Genomic DNA, 19566 nt, shown 5'->3' on the forward strand with positions numbered 1-19566 from the left:
AAAGATTCTCTCTTTCTTTCCTCTCACACCAAAAAACCTTTTCCATTCCTGGAATTTTCTCCTACTCCATCATCACCACCATAGCTCTCTCTATGATTTTCGTTTTTTCTTGACAAACTGAAAAAACCCATTTTTTAAAAGCTAAGGAAACAATACAACGTTGAATTTTCTCTCAGGTAAACTGTCTTCTGTCTCTGTTTTCTTTAGCTATGTAGCTCTAAGTTTCTGCTGTTTTTTTTTATCAAGAAATCGTCAGTTAAGTGTGTTGCTTTGTCTTGATCATTCTTTTGGTGATCTTTATGTGATGTTGATGGTGATGGTTTGTTGTTCATTTGTTTTTTGCGATCTTGGGCTGTTTTTTTTTTTTTTTTTAATTTCGATCGTCCTTATGATCATACTTTACTTGTATTCAAACTTGAAATGGATGAGTATAGAAAGGGTAATTAGTGATTTGCTTAATGGAAATATTGATTGAAAAAGGAAAAGAATTAATGTATAATGAGCTTTGATCACTCTCTTGGGCTGTTTTTTTTTTTTTTTTTTTGAATTTCGATCATCCTTATGATCATACTTTACTTATATTCAAACTTGAAATGGATGAATATAGAAATGGTAATTAGTGATTTGCTTATTGGAAATATTGATTGAAAAAGGAAAAGAATTAAAGTAGAATGAGCTTTGATCACTCTCTTGGGCTGTTTTTTGTTTTTTTTTTTTTTTAGTTTCGATCATCCTTATGATCATACTTTACTTGTATTCAAACTTGAAATGGATGAATATAGAAATGGTAATTAGTGATTTGCTTATTGGAAATATTGCTTTTTCTCAGATTTCTTTTTCTGTTTTTTGGGAAGTAAATCTGATTTTATTCGTTTTATTTCTTTAATTTAAAGGGTTAGGTGGAGATTTTAAAACTGGTTTCTGTAGTATCTTTCCGTGATCAATCTATAATAACGTATAGAATTTGTTTTAGACTGTTTTATACGCAGACGTAAATGAAGGGTACGAAAGCAAAATAATTTAGGTAAAAAAGAAATTGAAGATTATGGTAAATTAACAGTCTTTTAAAGTTCCTTTTTTCTCTCCATCAAAAATTTAAAAAAAAAAATCATAATTTTGCAGCCACCTCTCATATGTCTCCAGTTGATGAGACAAAATTTATCGAGCATACCCGATCATATTTATATTCTATCCCGTATCTTTATGTATAATAAATTCCAAGATAATTTCTTTAAAATGATGCAAAATATTTGATTATATAATTTTTATTTTTCTTGATGATTCCTTACTGAGGGTCATTGTCCTTTAATTGTGTGCATGTATAAAGGTAGTTGATGATTTTCATGGCTAAAAAAATGGGTTTAAATTGAGCTGTCACACGGTTTTAGCTTTAAAAAAATGGAAAACAAAACAAAAATAAGTAAAAGAGATGCGAGATGGAGATGGGATGCCAGCTTTGATGGATCCCACCCACTATGCATCCTTTTTTATATATTTTTATATTTATGTAACCCTATTTTTGTTTTTGCTGCGATTTGATGGTAATTTTTCATTTAATTTCTTGATTGATCCATCTCAACATTTTCCACAATTGATGGTCATGATTCAATAGTCAATCATGGAAAGGGTGTTAGGTGTATTGGCCCTTAAAGAAATTCTTAGGGCCCACAAAGATAGTGGGGTCTCGCATGACATTTTCACATGATAGTAGATCAGAATAATAGCTAGGGTTATTTTGGATCTTATTTAGGAGATCAGGGGGAGCATATACTTTATGAACTGGAATTTGGATCTTGTTATATAGTCCTAATAAAGTATATTTGAATAGATCTGAGTACAATTGTAAAATCTTTAGTCTAATACTAGATTTATATCTATGTATTTATAAGGTTAATTTAGTAGAGTTTAATACAAATTATTACAAAAGTGTGATGATATGTTACGTAGATTGGACCACAACTTCAGAACCCACAAATCCCATGCCTTACATGTCTTCGTCTCAACACTTGGTTTTTCAGCCATGGATGCTTACACTTTAGACCAGAGGTATCCTTTGGATGGAAAGTAAAGGGTGAAAACAGAACTATTCAGATGATGCCTTTTCTATTTCTCAGAAGAACATTATCTTATTTTTTTATATTTCTATGTAAACTATATAATATTATGTGTGATTAAGTATGATCTTTCGATGACGTGTATCTTTGAAATAAGCACTAACGTCTTTTAGATCGGGTTAGCTCGGGTCCTTCTTAGAAAGGTTCGACCCTATCGGGTCTGCTGCCCTTTCTGGGGGGGCATGCACAGCCTGATGATTGTGGCATCTTGGAAATTCTCGGTTCTATCTTTGTTGAATAATTTGTTCGATGACGTGGATGATGACGACATGATTTGATGGGTACCGTGCCCGATTTAGGTTCCGACGCCAGGTGGTTTTGTCAGCACACATTCCAAAGTCCAAATCAAAGACATGTCGCCCATGTGGTTCACTTGTGTCTAGCTAGTTCCACCTCAGGAATTGACTTGGCATTTTATAAGATTTCCCATTTTCCTTTTATTTATTTTGTCCATAAATTCAGTGCCTGTTTCTAAATGCAAACACGCAGATCTGCGGCTGCATCCACGTTTCCGAAAAAAATTATAAATATTATATTTTTTTTTATTTGAAAACATTGGTGCAATCACAGTCATGCCGGCGTTGTCAAACGGAGCTCCGTTTTTAAAAAGGAAGGGTTATGATTTTCTCAGCAAGAACATAGTAACTTTTGATGGGCACAAGTACTTGATGCAATCCTTCTGGCGCTACAGTATCACTGTGAGAAACATGTCGAGAAGGAGAGCAGATGAACTGCCTTGATACTCGAAGGTGACACGTCGTATGGTGTTACTATAGTACTCCGGCTTCTAAGCCAGTCAGCATTATCAATATTCTAATCTACATGCTTGCAATACATTAAGATACCATGTTGTTTTGTGAAATGAAATCTCTTAATACCACTTTGTCTTCTGAGCTTGTGCTATGTGCATCGTGAAAGAATGTGCTATGTGATATATATATATATATATATATAAAAATAAAAAAAAACCGACATTGTTAACTGTTTGTCAGCTTGTTGCAATTTCAGAAGGAAAAATTTAGCGAGGTGAAGCTGGTTTAACATGGAGGGAGAGACTCAAGTCAGTTCAGATGTTCCAGTTGTGAAGGTTGACACTGATGTTGCCGATCCTATCAAGGTAGTGCCTGAATTAACTTAATGCAACTGACATTAGCCTGTTTTGCAGAAACTTACTGAAATGCTAATTTGCTATGAATTTTGTTTTTTATAAGGTCACAAATGGAGACTTGCCGCAAGTAGATACGGAAGGAAAAAAAGAAGAGGATGAAACTGATGGAGAATTCATCAAAGTCGAGAAGGAATCGCTAGATGGGAAGGATGGCTCTGATACAGCTGAGGCGCAATCTGTTGTGGAGGCTGACAAGCCATCTGTTGTGGAAAGAAGTTTAAGTGGTTCGGCCAGAGAATTGCTGGAGGCGCAAGAGAAGATGAAGGAACTTGAAATCGAATTGGAAAGAGTAGCGGCAGCATTAAAGCACTCTGAATCTGAGAATGCACAGATGAAGGATGAGGTCTTGCTGGTCAATGAGAAGTTGGATGAAAGTGGAAAGAAGTACGAGGAGCTTGAAATCAGTCACAAGAAAGTGAAAGAGCAGATAATTGAAGCTGAGGAGAAATACAGTGCACAGCTCAACTCTTTGCAAGAAGCTCTACAAGCACAAGAAACCAAGCATAAGGAATTGGTTGAGGTCAAGGAATCATTTGATGGCATCACCCTTGAGCTCGAGAATTCGAGAAAGAAGATGAAAGAGTTGGAACATGAGCTGGAAGTATCTTCTGGTGAGGCTAAGAAGTTTGAGGAGCTGCACAAAGAAAGTGGTTCACATGCTGAATCCGAAACGCAGAGGGCCTTGGAATTTGAAAGGCTGCTTGAGGCGGCAAAACAGAGTGCAAAAGAAATGGAAGATCAGATGGCTTCTCTTCAGGAGGAGGTCAAGGGCCTGTACGAGAAGGTTTCAGAGAATCAGAAAGTTGAAGAGGCACTTAAGAGCACTACAGCAGAACTTTCAGCAGCTAATGAAGAGTTGGCTGCTTCAAAATCACAGCTGCTGGAAATAGAGCAAAGACTTTCTTCAAAGGAGGCTCTTATCATCGAAATAACCCAGGAATTGGACCTTAAGAAAGCCTCTGAATCTCAGGTGAAGGAAGATGTCTCAGCTCTTGAGATTTTGCTCACTGCAACAAAGGAAGATCTTCAAGCAAAGGTTTCCGAGTTGGAAGGGATCAAGCTGAAGTTACAGGAGGAAATCAACACAAGGGAATCAGTTGAGGCTGGGTTGAAAACCCATGAAGCACAGGTCTCAACTGTACAGGAAGAATTGGCTAAAGTAATAAAAGAAAAGGAAGCTCTAGAAGCAGCCATGGGGGATCTCACTGGTAATGCAGCACAGATGAAAGAGTCGTGCAGTGAACTTGAGGAAAAGCTGAAAACTTCAGATGATAATTTCTGTAAAGCAGATTCTCTTTTGTCCCAAGCTTTGTCAAACATTGCCGAGCTAGAACAGAAGTTGAAGTCTCTTGAAGATCTCCACAACGAATCTGGAGCTGCTGCAGCAACTGCCTCTCAAAAAAACCTGGTGCTAGAGGATTTAATCCAAGCTTCAAATGAAGCAGCAGAAGAGGCCAAGTCACAACTGAGAGAGCTCGAGACACGTTTTATTGCATCAGAGCAGAAGAATGTGGAGCTTGAGCAACAGTTGAATCTGGTTGAACTGAAAAGCAGTGATGCTGAGAGAGAGGTGAGGGAATTCTCAGAGAAAATATCTGAACTCAGTACTGCATTGAAAGAGGCAGAGGAAGAAAAGAAACAGTTGAGTAGCCAGATGGAGGAATACCAAGAAAAGATTAGCCACCTTGAATCTTCCCTGAATCATTCATCGTCTCGGAATTCAGAGCTTGAGGAAGAGTTGAGAATTGCAGAAGAAAAATGTTCTGAGCATGAGGACCGAGCAAATATGCACCACCAGCGCAGCCTTGAACTTGAAGATTCATTCCAGACATCTCATTCCAGAGCAGAGGATGCTGGAAAAAAGGCAAATGAGTTGGAGTTGCTGCTTGAAGCAGAGAAATACAGAATCAAGGAGCTTGAAGAGCAGAAAAGTGCATTAGAAAAGAAATGTATGGATGCAGAAGCAGATTCCAATAAATACTCTGGCAGGATATCTGAACTAGCATCTGAAATTGAGGCATATCAAGCCAAGTCATCAAGCCTTGAAGTTGCTCTGCAGATGGCTGGGGAGAAGGAGAAAGAGCTAACAGAATTACTGAATTTGTTTACAAATGAAAAGAAAACGTTAGAAGAGGCATCAAGCAGTTCCAATGAGAAGCTGACTGAAGCTGAGAATCTTATTGGAGTGTTGCGTAATGAACTAGTCGTGATGCAAGAGAGGTTCGAAAGCATTGAAAACGATCTAAAGGCTGCTGGATTGAAAGAAAGTGATATAATGGTGAAGCTCAAATCTGCAGAGGAGCAACTTGAGCAACAAGAAAAATTATTAGAGGAAGCCTCTACAAGAAGGTCAGAGCTCGAGTCATTACACGAAACCCTAACAAGGGATTCCGAAATCAAACTTCAAGAAGCATTAGCAAACTTCACTAACAGGGATTCGGAGGCAAAATCCCTGTTTGAGAAACTGAATACCCTTGAAGACCAAGTAAAGACCTATGAAGAGCTGATAAATGAAACAACTGGAAGGTCTGCACTTTTGAAGGAAGAATTGGACTTGTGTGTGTTAAAAATGGCAACTTTGGAAACCTCAAATGAAGAACTCAAAAGTCAGATTGTGGAAGCAGAAACTAAGGTTTCCAACTCCTTCTCAGAGAATGAACTCTTAGTTGAGACAAACAATCAGCTGAAAAGCAAGATCGATGAACTTCAGGAATTGCTAAACTCTACCATTTCTGAGAAGGAAGCCACATCTCAACAACTTGTTTCGCATGTGAGCACTATCACAGAAATAACAGACAAACACTCAAGAGCCATAGAACTTCATTCTGCAACTGAGTTACGAATGGTGCAAGCTGAAGCGCAACTACAAGAGGCCATTCAGAGCCTCGCACTGAGGGATACAGAAACAAAGGATTTGAATGAGAAGCTAAATGCGCTTGAAGGGCATATAAAATTGAACGAAGAACTGGCTCATCAAGGAGCTGCAATTTCTGAATCTCGTAAAGTTGAGCTGGAAGAGAGTCTCCTCAAAATTAAACATCTGGAAACCGTTGTAGAGGAACTGCAAACCAAGGCAGGTCACTATGAAAAAGAGAGTGGAGGGCTAGCTGAGGCGAATTTAAAGCTAACTCAGGAGCTGGCCTCGTATGAGTCCAAACTCGGTGATTTGGAGGCAAAATTATCTGCAATCCTTTCTGAGAAGGATGAAACAGTTGAGCAGCTTCACATTTCAAAGAAGGCCGTTGAGGATTTGAGGCAGCAGCTCTCTGATGAAGGGCAGAAACTACAGTCTCAGGTTTGCGTCATCATTTGTGGTTTTTCATTTCTTGGTAAATAATTATTTGGCGATTATTTTGGCCATAGTCTTCTAACTTGCTAAGTTTTCAAATTTCAGATATCTTCAGTTATGGAAGAGAACAACCTCCTCAATGAAACATATCAAAATGGAAAGAAGGAACTTCAATCAGTGATCATCCAGCTTGAAGAAGAACTGATGGGACAGAAGGCGAATGAAGATGCCTTGAAATCTCAGATTGAAAGTCTCAAGGCTGAGGTTGCTGAGAAGTTGGCATTGCAAACTTCTCTTGAGGAACTTAAGAAACAATTGACGGCAGCTGAAGCTCAACTAAAAGAACAGGTATTGTCTCAAGAATCAAGCACAAGTTCTAGAATAGGGTTTTGATGTTCCATAAGTTTATTACTGGATACTGAATAGTCTCTCTGACTATAAGTTCATATAGACCTCCTGTTGTTTTAATATAGTGGATAATTATTGCAAGGAACTTTTAAAATACTTCACTGACAGTTTTCTTTAATGTTTAACCAAACAGAAAGAAGCAGATTCTCACAATCAGCTGGAAAAAGATGAAGCACTGAAGAAATCCCTTGAAGACCTTGAAGCCAAGAACAAAGAAGTGTCACATCTAGAGAACCACGTGAAGGAACTTGAACAGAAACTGCAAGTGGCTGGCGCTAAATTATTAGAAAAGGTTGGTTTATATCTCCCACAATCCATGATACTTCCGTTCTTTAAACTGAAAAAAAAAAAAAAAAAAATTAAACCGAGGAAATTACGTTGGAAATAAATTGTCAGAGGAAATGCTAATAGTAGTCATTTAAATGTAAAAATCAAACGGTTGCTTACACTGAGATATATTGCAGGGTGATGGAAGCAGTCCTGCTGAACAACAAGATGGATTGGAGATTAAATCCAGAGACATTGGTGCAGCCATTTCCACTCCAACAAAAAGAAAGAGCAAGAAAAAGTTAGAAGCTGCATCTGCACAAGCCTCATCCTCTTCTCAGACTCATACTCAAACTGCAGATGTTTCGCCTGCCATGACCTTTAAAATCATCTTGGGAGTGGCCTTGGTATCTATCATCATTGGTGTGTATCTTGGAAAGCGTTACTAGTTTCGGCATTTTGGATTTCGGTTTTGCTCTGTGTTTCAGGTTTTTTTTTGGCCCTTCTTTGTTTTAATTTTTTTAAATTCCTTGTTTCATACCAGTCGATACACAAGAGGTTGGAAGCTGTATTAGTATGCTTTCTAGCTTAGGTTTTTGAGCGTCGGTTAGGGAATTTGTTTTTCATTATTGCCCCTTGCCTCAATGCGCTAGACAAAAGAAGTGTTCAATTCATGTAATATTCAAGTTTGCATTAATTGGTTTATTGATTGGATTGCAAGACCATGATCTTTTTATTTGGAAATTCTGTGTACTCCATCGAGTGATGAAAGCTATCACTCTTTCTGGATGCTTGATTAAATTCTCAATCGAGTTGGCAAAGAAACTGGGAAAACTTTGAACATGTGATGAAGCAGAAACATGGAAATCAAGCTTCTAGTGACCATCACATCCTGCTTATGAAGTAGATTGACTCAAGCCATTCCGGTCGCTGAATCAGAGCTTCAGTACTATCAAAAACTTAGTTAAAAATACATTACCGCATGTGTTTCATTCAAGGATAACTCTTGGCATTCTGCATTTTATGAAGATACATCCTCAAGACCCAACGCTCTCTGTGCTGTTGTGGTTGCAGTTCATAATTTTTAGTGGCATCCAAGGATTTAATATCTATCGGTATTGAGGTGGATTTGGAAATGATCAAAGCATAAAACTAGCAATCACACCTCATTGTGATCTCCAAAGATGCATTTCTATACAGCAATATATTTTGGTTAATTCTTCCAGAGGTCACAAGGGTTTAAGGTGCATCAACTTAAAACCATGAGAAGAAAATGATCATGATTCCCAAGAAAGGAAGCTCTATTGTCACTGCATGTGTGGATTTTGTTCTGCGTTCTGCAGATTTGGATGAGTAAACGGATAGTTTTTACTTGAACTACAAAACAGATGAAACACTTTTAGTATTCAACCATGTCATATTAAGGAAGGTCCAAATGGAAAAACACTAGTGTCATACTTGATTGGAGACGCTGCCCCCCTAAACTAGCTCCTGGTTATAGCGCCAAATATAACTATCTTGCAATACCTTTCTCCAATATGCGCATGGTGCAAAACATGACCAGTCATAAATATTAACTCTCCATGGATATTTGGAAGAAGTTCAAGTGGCCTGCGATATCATCTTCATTTCACATCTTAAACTTCCTTCAGTCCATTAAAGATCTCAAAATCATCAAACCCTGCAAACAGACCAATGCATTTAGTTTCATTAAGAAAAAGAGCTGCTTTCTGACATTCTCAGGTATAGCAACAACAATTACCAGTAGCAACATCTTCACTTTCATCAGTTGATGGTACCAATGGCATCGTATTAACAGATGGTGGAACAAGCGACATCCAATCCGAACTTCCATGATCTTCTAGAGAAAGATCATTTTGTGTGATCCAGTCTTCAATAATACTGATATTGTCAAATGATATGGGGTCCTCAGGAATCTGTTTTTTGTTTCCATCAACCCTGGAATAAAGTTGGTTAGCAAAAGAACAAGATCTCGTTCCTCTGTGATTGTCAAATACCAACTATAAACATAATCATTGGTTTTACTTACATCTGTCTAAGACGCAGGTTGTACTGAACAAAGACAAGATCACTTAGCCGTTGGCGCTGTAGGCAGTTTCTTGTGCGATACACCTTCTCAAAGTGAATATGATTATGGCTACACCCAATTGAACTGCAGGTTTGGCTGAGAATACGTATAGCTAAACGTGCCAAATTGGGGCAGGCTCCGCCATAGGCAGACCACCAATCAGCTACAATAAGGAGGTATATCTAGAAATTAGTTCTACATAAAATTGATGAAAAAAGTAATATTCTAGCAATAGGACAGAAAGATGCAATTCTAGTACATGCATGGAAATTGCAAAGAATGGCTAGGAAAAATGCAATTCCTTTACATGCAAGGGAATACAATTCTTCTACGTGCAAGGAAATTGCAAAAAATAAATATAACACTACATGATGCATTTTGTCAAACAGGTATAGCACAATAGCAACTTCAGAAACATGCCTAACAGGTAAGAGTTGAGTACCATTGATATCCCTAAATTTCCTATGATACTTGACAATATGAAATGAGTTTGACAATGATTTGAAACTTATGTTTATAATACTTTCTCAAAGGTTTCCTTAATCGTTGCATATACATTCTTGCTGTGTATATATGCCAAGTATTTGGGGCAGCATTTACGTCTTCTTTATTTTTATACCAAGACGGTCAAAAGCAGGTTTCTTTTTGGCAAGTTCATTTGAAAGGCAGTCCATTGGCTAATCTTTTTCTAGCAATCCCTTTTTCAAGAAGGTAGCCAAGCTAGAGTCTGGTCTTTTAATTATCTTCCCTTTATTTTTTGAGGGGCAGATTTCTGGAAGTAAAAGCCTACAGTTCGCAATGAAAGGGAGGGCTTCCTTTCTGGATTTGCTGAGTTTAGCAGGCTTCTATTTCACTAAGGTAGAACAAGGTAGCTTATTTCCTCTCTCTATGTCTCTGTTCAATCATAACCTCCTGATTATAACATTGCAACATTGAGAATTAAAGTAAACAGAGAGCTAAAGGTAGTTGAAACCAGCCAGCTGAGCAAGACCATTCAAGGAATCAAGGTGAGAAAACTCGTCAGAGAAGGAACCCCAAAAAGGAACAAGTAAGCTCAGCAAGGAGGCTTACTATCAAGCAAACTAATATCATTAGAAAGCTCTTGCAAGAAAGCAGAGAATCTGAACACTGTATGGCTCTCAACACTATATGGCAACAGCTATAGTAATAAAAATATAATGAAAGTAACCATACCAGGAAGCAGAGTGTCTCTAGCTCTAATTGCCATCTTCCTCCCAAGGTCTCCTTCGGCATTCTTGTACATGGTTAACTCTTTGACAATCTTATCCTGGACTTCAGTACCAGGAACCAATCTCTCAATGCAATCAAACATCCTTGACAAGATTTTAGTGTGCATATCTTCTTCAATGCTATAAAAGAACTTCGGGTTGAGGAAGAAACCCGCAGCATGAAGAGGAGTTTCCCATTGTTGTTCCCACCTATGATCTATAATATTCCAGTAAACCATATAATCCTCTCTCTTGACAAGTTCTCTCTTAATGGATTCTTTGGCTCTGTATATTCCTGAAAAAACATACCCCATAGCAGCCCTCTTTTCACTGCTAACTGTTTCCAAAACTTGCATGAGCGGATTTGTTAAACGGATGATCGAGATGCATGAAGACCAAAATGATCGATTACTTGTAACATCTACCATTGATAATCCTCCAGGTTGCTTTGAACAAGGGCAGTCCATCCACTCTTGTGAGGTTACCATAGTTTGCAAATTAAGTTTGAAATCAGCCATTTGTTTCAATGCAGTGAAGTCAGTAGCAGAGTGTGTTACACCCCGTCGCACAATGTCACTTCCAGAAGTAAACTTCCTCATCAGGTTCAGCACTGCACTATTATTGTAGACAAATCTTGTGACAGATTTAGCCTGTTCAAGCACTGCATTTATCCACTCAAGTTTTCCAAAATCCTCCAGTATCTGATCAATGCAACGAGCTGCGCAGGGAGCCCAATACAATGAAGGGAAATTATCCATTAATTTTTTCCCAGCAGCAGCATAGTGCTCTTCACCATTGGTAATAACTTGCAAAACGTTTCCAGCTCCAACTTCCTCCACCATTTGTTTAAGCAATTCATACAAACCATCTGTTGAGTATATAAGATTTGATGCATCCACTGATTTTAAAAATACTGTTCCTTTAGAGCTATAAACCAAAAACTTTAGCAAAGTTACACCACTTCCTGAGTCCCATTCTTCAACCAAAAGAGAACAACCAGTCTTCGCCCATCTTGTCTTATGTTGTTCAATATCACTTTTTACTTCTTCGACCAGACTCTTCAATATCCGACCACGAAAATCTTGATGTGAGGGTGCAGCAATCCCTGACTGTCCAGAAAAAACTGCATCAATCAGTGGCTGGAAAAAACTCGAATCCAGTGCATCCAAACTAGCTCCTATATCATACAAGAACCGCCCCATTGTCACATGGATTGCATTATCTGCTTTTTCTAAACCCATTCCCATTAAAGCATCAGCGTCATGTGCAGCTGCAAGAGCAATAGCAGAAGTTCTCTTACCTCCTCTGCTCTTTCTTTTACCGAAATTTTCATTGCTTGTTCCTTCTTCATCTAGTAAAAAATCTGAATTTGCTTCGGCTAAATTGCAGCCAGCAGCAGCTTCAGGTGAGGTGTTCACATCATCAGTATGATCAGCAAATATGTCTAAATCTTCACCACTAGGAAGTGAATGAACATTGTGTAATTTTTCTTGATTCGATTTCCGTTTCTTTCTTTGCCACGCTACAATAGGACTCAAATGTTGTTGCATCAAAACCCGGACATTGGATGGGACTCGATTGCAAATACGCACACCGCTACTATTTCTACCAGCAAGGTGCTCCTTAAATCTATGAATGCCACCACCCTTAAACAATTTGGCACAATAATTACACTTAATCTGCACCCGTTTCTCATTTCTCAACATTTCACAATGCTTCCATCCCACATCTTTTTTTCTCCGGGTTCCTGGAGTCCCTTCAAAATTACCGAAGGGATTTGAAAGCATGCCTTCCTCACTAGAAGGCAAATCAACAATGCTTGCTTCTTCCTGAATCTTCAGTTGCTGACTGTTCTGCTTCCCTATAACACCATCAAGGTACTGCTGCGTCCAAAGCCGAACATCAGGTGGAACACTTCGGCACATAGGCCCGCCACCTTTGCGACCAGCAAGATGCTCCTTAAGCCTATGAATCCCACCACCCTTAAACATTTTACCGCAATATATACACTTCAAGTATGTCTTTTTCCCTTCCTTAAACATTTGACAATGTTTCCATGCCAAGTCTTGTTTTTGGCGTGTCATTGGTGATGGTTCCAGAAACTCCTCCATTTTTCCAAATTAACCCTTTAATAAATCACTAAACACCTATATCAACACTATCAACTTTTCTTCAACGGAAACAAAACTAACTGATCAAACCTGAACAAAACCAACCAATGTTGCCTTCTCCTTGCTGTCCAAAACTGTCAGCCGGACCTCAATTCCTACTACGCGACGCAAAAACAGAACGAAAGTAAGACACCCTTAATCATTAAATGATGATCTGTGAATTAAACTAGTTTCACATTATATTTCACAAGGAAAAACTACTACCCAGAAGACAAAAGTTCGAGAATTTAAAGCCCATACATAAAAAAATCATCATATAAAGACAAACATCTTGCACTACTAGGACAACAGTACAACGTTAAATTTCATAGCTTTATGTCATTGACTATAATCCCAAAAGTCATGGAAGTCAGCCATTTTTTATCATGTTATTACATTATAAGCCTAAATCCCAGAAGAAGACGGCAAATACTAAATGGTACAAAAAGGGACTAAATTCTAATGCTCTTGTTCATAAAAACATAATTCAAAGGCAAACAAAAAAAACACGAGTGAAAGGAAAGAGCTTTGCTTTGTTCTGTAAGAGAAACAAACCTGGGTGAGTTCTGGTCGGACCGGTTGTTTTGACCCAACTGGTTATCTGGGTTTTCACCGGTGATCTACCTGGTTGTGGAGAGGTTGTGAGGGAGATTCTTGATGGGTTTTCACGTAGACCAGCTGATCGTCAGAATTTCGGGTGAACCGAGAATTTGGTCTGGTTTTGTGTCAAGTCTCGGTTAGGTTTTTATCTGGCGGAGGCATGAAAGAGAGAGTGGTTGGCTTTTTCTCTGTTTCTATTGTTTTGATTGCTTGGGTGGAAATTTTATTTGGGTCAACTACATTTTAGCATATGATAATTTAATATGTTTTACTTTAGTCTTTATAATTTAGAATTTCTCAATATTAATTATATATATTTCATTAAAGCCCCTGATTTATGGCTATACTTTCACTAGATCAAGAAATTTCATCTGGGCTAGGGTTTCGTGATATTTCATTTTTTTTATAATTTAGTATAAGATTTGAGTTCTGATGATTGAGGAGAGCATAACCTTTTAACCATCATTAGCTAGTGAAAGTTAATCATTAACCAACCTTTCGAATTATTTTTATTTTATGCTTGTTAGTTATTCAACAGTAAAGGACTTTAATGAGATTTTTTTAAAAAAAAAACTATGTAAAAAAATAATTTTAAATTATCAAATTAAAGTAAAACATAGGGGATACAATATAAAAAATTATTTTTTCTAGAAAATAATTTTAAATTTAAATTTTTAATATCAACACATATAAAAACAATCTAAAATTTTTAAAAAATACGGTTAAATCATAATATCAAATTTCTTAATTAACTAAGAAAATTAGTTAATGGAGACAATTATAAATCACAATATGAAGTTTGAGTGAGATTAACTATTTATTTTATTACCCCAAATATTTAATTCCAACAATTTATTTATGAGATTTCCATTAACTATTTTCTTTATTAGTTTCTTTATTTTCTTTTTAAGGTGGTGTCTTTAGAAAATAGTAAACTTTTGCACATTTAAAGTTTTAATTCCTTTCTAGTCATAATAAAACATTTCACCTTCCTTCACTTCACTTGATTCGATGCATTCATAACAATCCCCGTGGAAAGCAAACACAGTTACTTCACGTTGCCTTGTATAATTATTAGTTAAATGTAAAGCAATTGTGGTGGGGGAAGAAGCTAAAATCCTATTGTTTATTCGTCTCGGATTAGAACTAGCGTTATGATATGGGTTGGATAAAAAAATTAAATTTAATAAAAAATACCTCGGTTATAAAATATTATCTTGAGATTTTTGTTAAGTTTGGCTGAGTGGCTAAATTTGGGTTTAAAATTTGAAAATAAAATTATTCAATAAAATCTAATTAATTTGATCAGGTTTAGAGACATCCTTATTGATAGATAAACAAAAAAATTTAAATTCCATCCTCAACTTTTTTTTTTTATGAAATGACTTAATATTTTATCTATTTTGTGTTTAAAATTAAATTGTGAGAGTTGTTTTGATGTGATTCAATCAACTTGGACTATCCAAAAATAACCTGAACAACAGTGATAAAAAAAAATATAGAGATAAAATTGAAAAAAAAAAAAATCTCACTTGACTTTTACTGAGATTTAAAATTAAATTATATAGGAATATTTAATATAATCTAGATAACTTATATAACTCGAATTATCGTTAAAAAGAGAATTTACAAGTGAAATTAATATAAAAAAGAAGGGGATGGAAATGGAAGAGAAATTGTTAAAAAAAGAAAAGAAAAAAGAAAGAAGAGGAAAGGTTGTTTTAGAACAGAAGTAAATTCGTAGCTGGACTGTCAAACCCCAAGGCTGTCACCTACTATAAAACAATAATCTGAATCACAGCATGTACAGTAATCGACACTCTCTATCAATCAAATCTTCAAAATCTTGCAGCCTAATTTCAACCCCCCAGATAATTGAGTAGAAGAAAAACAACAATCCATGGCAAGCACCTTTGTATGGGAAGATCATCATCGTTTATCTTCTTTTTTAACACTTTGACATCAACCCACTTTACTTGATTACAGTTTGCATCCATTGTAGCTGCTTAACAAGGAAACATTATGTCTGTCAATGCCACCACACTCACTGTATGTCCATATTTGAGCTACAGAATTGCTGGCGCCATGGAAAGCAGCCTCCTCCTTACATCACGAGCTTTGCTTTCAATTCCTATGGTGCATCACATGCGTTGGACTCATTTGCTTGGCCTTTACCACTCATTAGCTGTGTTTCTTGTCTCGTATTTTGTTTCTTCCTTTTTCTTTCCTGGGATATACTTCTGTTCACCACACCACAACTTTCCTAACCCTAGCAAATCTTCTCTCTCAGAATTCATATTCCACTCACGTCTTTTCTCAATTGCCAGCCCTCAACTCCCAGGCTGTTTCCCAGCTCCGAGTTGATCCTACCAGGATCAAGTTTAAACCGAAATGATAATACAAGAAACAAATCTACTTGTTAAATTTTAATGGTTTATCTATGCTCCGCTGCATAAATAAACAATACCGGCACCAGAAACAACCCGTAGAGATAAAATTCAAATATGATCCAACGATCAAATCAAAAGTTCCGAAGAATTATCCTCACAACGTAAACATCCCTACAAAGCTGATAACGTAGGCAGGTCCACATTTGACTAGTTAGAAACACCCACATCCACTCGAACTCGAACAGGTTTTGAACTTATCTGCGTCTTGTGGTGTTCAAAGTTGAGACTAAAGTTTATATACCAGAAGCATTTACTTTAAATAAAATAAAATAAAAACCACACATCCTTGATCTGTCGCTACAAGTTCTGTTCATGAGACGCAGAAGATACAGCGGGGAAAGCAGAAATCGCTGCCATGACAGAGGATAAAAAGAAGTGAATTATTCACAGATGGACCAAACTTCTAGTTTGGAATCACAGACACTCCCATGTCTGTCTGCTCCTAAATTCCATGCAACCCCACAAGCATAAAATAAACCAAGACACGAACACTAACCTCCCAGGCCCCAATCATCGAACACCTCATGACCCGATTCTCGAATATTCAAATGGATTGTTAATCAAGTGCAATTGTTTAAAAAAAAAATAGCTTGAAATCAACATTTACAAGTTTAATGAACTACCTCCAAGCTAATTGGAACTATCTTCCTTTCTTTTCTTCTCACCTTTCTGAAGAAACTTTTTCTTCAAAGGTGATGCTACTTTGGATTAAAAATAGAGAACTACTCTCTTTCTCTTCAAAGAATTACAACAAAGTGAACATTTGAACTTCAATTGACCATCTAAATCTTCGAAAACTTCCCTGAATAAATTAAGGTTGTCTCGAAAGGGAGCGGAAAACTTCTTGTCCATTATTACAAAACAGAAAATCAACCCATCACCACTGATCCACTGCCATCATCATCAACACAGATTTCCCATTTTGGTGTGGCATTTGACTCCGATCAAACCCATGATCCACAATTCAATCCGACGGGTGCCACGCCGAGGCGGTCAACAAGGACAAGTCCTTCCACCCCAATTTCAAGCACCCGTTTTCCTCAACCAAAGTGTACCCTTTCCATGGAAACATCCCAAGCAACAAACTAGCTTGAGCAGCCGGGCTACCGCCAAGCGAAACGGGTTCAAACCCGACCCGTCGCAACTCATCACCCCATCTCTCAACCTTAACCTCACCGGTCCTCTTAGGTCCACCAACAGCAACAATATTCCTAATCTCACACCCAAATAATTGCTGCTCCACCATATGCCTCTCTACGCTGTCCACACCTAATCCATCCCCAAGTGCATCAAACAAGGCACTATAATAATGCAATGCCTCTACGAACCTCCCTAAAAAACTCCCCCCGTGACTTAAATCTTGTTCAACGGTCGTGATCAATTTGGGCCTCAACAAAGTCAACAACTTCAACGTCCCTAAATCACTCCCTGTTACATCATACAAACAATGATGCATCCAATGTACTACAATAGCCTCTCTCGGCCTCACCCCGAGCTGACTTAAATCTGTCACATTCCCAATCTTACCCTCTAAAGGGTGAAACTCAAAGGGGAGCCCGAGTGAGCTCGCGAAATCGGCGAGTCGCCTCCCGGTTGACTCAAGCAACTCCGATGAAGATCCAAACCCGGTAATTCTCATGGACCGAATCTTTTTAGGCCTAGAAGCTAAAATATGAAACAATCCTGGCCATTGAAGTCCTTGCATTATATCTAAATCGATAACGTGGACACGATCTTCACCGTCCAAAGCTTGGTAAATCGCTTGATTAGCTGTGAAATGAGAGAATTTGACCAGAGGGCTGATTGAATTATATGACTGCAAAGCATTGAATAATCTCTGCGACTGAGTTAGCGTTACTGATTTTGACACGAGTGCTGAGTACGTACCGAGGCAAGAACCAACCACACGCGCCTGCAAAGCATGCGCAAAGTACGCTCCCACTCTCTCCGGCGACGATCCAAACGGCGACGATAGCTCTGCTATCTCCGGCAAAAGGTCCGTCGCGTCATTTAGATTATCCATCGCAACACACTCCGCACATTGCAGCAAGAGCCCGAGCAGCCGGAGCCCACTTGCCTCTCCGCCGTCATCTCCTCCGCAGTCGATTTCCGTGGTGGGCTTTTCGTAACTGGCCCGTTTGGATGAAGGGTCCTCACCGGAAGAGTCACCGGCGGTGAGGTCGGCGGCGGCGCGCTTGGATTTCATGGAGGGGGAGGAAGAATTGTTGGGGTCTGTGGAATTGATCGGAGACTGAGGAATTAAGCTTTGAAGCATGATCAAAGTGAAAAAAGAGGAGATTTTTTGTGGGTTTTTGAGAGAGAGAAAGATTCTTAAAGGCAAAGAGCTTTTAAGTGAAAAGTGACAAATCCAAGCAGAGTTGTGTCAGAGAAAATAACTTATGGAGGGTCTGTTTGGAAGGAAAGAAAATGAGGGAAAATTAAAAGAGAAAGTTTGATAGTCCTTCTACCATAGAAAGGGCGAAAGGGAAATATTTGTTTTGATATTATCGTTAGGTAGTAAATGGGATTAGTTTAATGATTGCGAACATAATTAAAATAAGATTAATGGAATAATTAAGTGCTAATTATTAGGTCATTGGATTCTTGGGATCATTTTTTTGGGTAATACTAAGAGTAGAAAGTTTGTCTTTATGTTGAAAGACATGAATCATGCAATGTTGAGGTTGATAATATTATGGTTTTAGATTAAAAAATAAAATCGAAGAGTTTGAGATACCATGGATAGAGGAGATATGTTTTTTTATTTTTTTTTAAATGATATAAATTTAATTTAAAATTGTTTGTTGTATATTAATTTTTTACTCTTTAAAGTATTGTTTATAGTTTAATCATGTTTTTTAAAAAAAAAAAAATTAAAATTAAATTTTTTTAGTACATTTTTTATTAATTTGATACAATCATATTAAAAATAAAAAAAATAAAATATATTTTAACCAAAAATTATTTTAAAAAACATGTATCGCACTTCCCAATAGGCTTTAATTAAAAGAGTATTTAGGGGTGTTATAGTTTTTACTTTGGAATACTTTTCAAAAATACACTTAACTTGAAAAGGAATTAAATTGATACATTTTTTAGTATTTTTTTTATAGTTTTTTATGTTTATATATAAAAAAAATATAAAAAAAATTATTTTAATGCATTTCAAGTAAAAGAACACTTTTTACTATAATATTAAACGCTTTTTTTTTTTAATTTCTATTTGTATATGTTATTTCTATCTAAAATCACTAACAAAATGTAATTATTTTAGGTTGTAATTACTAACTTTTATGTCTATCTTTTTTTATATACTGTAAGTGTTGTTAATCGTAGTTTGAATGGTTGTTAAATAAGTATTTATTTTTTTAATTTTAAGTGTAAATTTTAGGGTTAACAGTATTGTTTTAGAGCTTGCATGTATTGTGTAATAATTGTTTTTTAAAGTGAAATATTTTTTTTTTTTATTTTTTAAAATTTATTTTTGATATATATCAAAACAATATAAAAAAAATAATTTAATTTAAAATAAAAAAAAAACAACTTTTTAATCAAAGAATCTCTATCCATCCACCCGGGCTGGAGTGGTCTTGGCCACCAGCTCAAGGAAGGGTCCATGTATGCATTTAAAAAACACTGAGTTTTTTAATTTAATTTTCTAACCACGACACTATTTAAAAAGAGGGAAGAAAACAAGAAATATAATTGATTCCACTTTTTGGGAAAAAAAATAAAAAATATATAGGAAAAAGAAAGGAGAGCAGGCCATGGCCTAGTGGCTGCAAGGCCATCAAGTGGTGCT

The 19566-nt window shown here is 36.9% G+C and overlaps 3 protein-coding genes across 7 annotated transcripts; 1 reads left to right on the forward strand and 2 right to left on the reverse strand.

The window, feature by feature from the left end:
- The first annotated feature begins 32 nt into the window (after positions 1–32).
- Positions 33–7966, forward strand: LOC118037282 (uncharacterized). Of its 2 annotated transcripts, XM_035043213.2 has the most exons (6): positions 33–176; positions 3123–3231; positions 3326–6577; positions 6677–6919; positions 7113–7271; positions 7444–7966. In XM_035043213.2, the coding sequence occupies exons 2-6, from the start codon at positions 3157–3159 to the stop codon at positions 7693–7695; spliced, it is 3981 nt and encodes a 1326-aa protein (XP_034899104.1). In that variant the 5' UTR covers positions 33–176; positions 3123–3156; the 3' UTR covers positions 7696–7966. The 2 variants fall into 2 exon arrangements, with proteins under 2 accessions (XP_034899104.1, XP_034899105.1); XM_035043214.2 differs by lacking the exon at positions 33–176 and having other exon boundaries at positions 3107–3231.
- Positions 7736–13549, reverse strand: LOC118037284 (uncharacterized). 3 transcript variants are annotated; one of them, XR_004685584.2, is made up of 6 exons: positions 13270–13549; positions 10530–12833; positions 9297–9498; positions 9009–9205; positions 8705–8927; positions 7736–8623 (listed from the first exon to the last, which is right to left on the reverse strand). XR_004685584.2 is itself a non-coding variant. In XM_035043216.2 (5 exons), the coding sequence occupies exons 2-5, from the start codon at positions 12673–12675 to the stop codon at positions 8884–8886; spliced, it is 2589 nt and encodes an 862-aa protein (XP_034899107.1). In that variant the 5' UTR covers positions 12676–12830; positions 13270–13549; the 3' UTR covers positions 7736–8883. The 3 variants fall into 3 exon arrangements, 2 of the variants coding, with proteins under 2 accessions (XP_034899107.1, XP_034899106.1); XM_035043216.2 differs by having other exon boundaries at positions 7736–8927; positions 10530–12830; XM_035043215.2 differs by having other exon boundaries at positions 7736–8927.
- Positions 13550–16313: 2764 nt separating this feature from the next.
- Positions 16314–18277, reverse strand: LOC118037285 (scarecrow-like protein 23). Of its 2 annotated transcripts, XM_035043219.2 has the most exons (2): positions 17652–18277; positions 16314–17534 (listed from the first exon to the last, which is right to left on the reverse strand). In XM_035043219.2, exons 1-2 carry the CDS (start codon positions 18037–18039, stop codon positions 16729–16731), a joined length of 1194 nt encoding a protein of 397 aa, XP_034899110.1. In that variant the 5' UTR covers positions 18040–18277; the 3' UTR covers positions 16314–16728. The 2 variants fall into 2 exon arrangements, with proteins under 2 accessions (XP_034899110.1, XP_034899108.1); XM_035043217.2 differs by having other exon boundaries at positions 16314–18277.
- Positions 18278–19566: the final 1289 nt, after the last annotated feature.

The sequence above is a fragment of the Populus alba genome, chromosome 16 (genome assembly GCF_005239225.2).
Source record: "Populus alba chromosome 16, ASM523922v2, whole genome shotgun sequence".
NCBI classification, from domain to species: Eukaryota; Viridiplantae; Streptophyta; class Magnoliopsida; order Malpighiales; family Salicaceae; genus Populus; species Populus alba.

Bases quoted from the DNA above. Each gene is read 5' to 3' on its own strand.
- LOC118037284 (XM_035043216.2), bottom strand. From the start codon at position 12,675: ATGGAGGAGTTTCTGGAACCATCACCAATGACACGCCAAAAACAAGAC. The intron at 9,499-10,529 runs GTATGGTTACTT...TCCTTATTGTAG, and splicing joins TAGAGACACTCTGCTTCCTG to CTGATTGGTGGTCTGCCTAT. The intron at 9,206-9,296 runs GTAAGTAAAACC...ACTTTATTCCAG, and splicing joins AACCTGCGTCTTAGACAGAT to GGTTGATGGAAACAAAAAAC.
- LOC118037285 (XM_035043217.2), bottom strand. From the start codon at position 18,039: ATGCTTCAAAGCTTAATTCCTCAGTCTCCGATCAATTCCACAGACCCC.
- LOC118037282 (XM_035043213.2), top strand. From the start codon at position 3,157: ATGGAGGGAGAGACTCAAGTCAGTTCAGATGTTCCAGTTGTGAAGGTT. The intron at 3,232-3,325 runs GTAGTGCCTGAA...GTTTTTTATAAG, and splicing joins ATGTTGCCGATCCTATCAAG to GTCACAAATGGAGACTTGCC. The intron at 7,272-7,443 runs GTTGGTTTATAT...GATATATTGCAG, and splicing joins GCGCTAAATTATTAGAAAAG to GGTGATGGAAGCAGTCCTGC.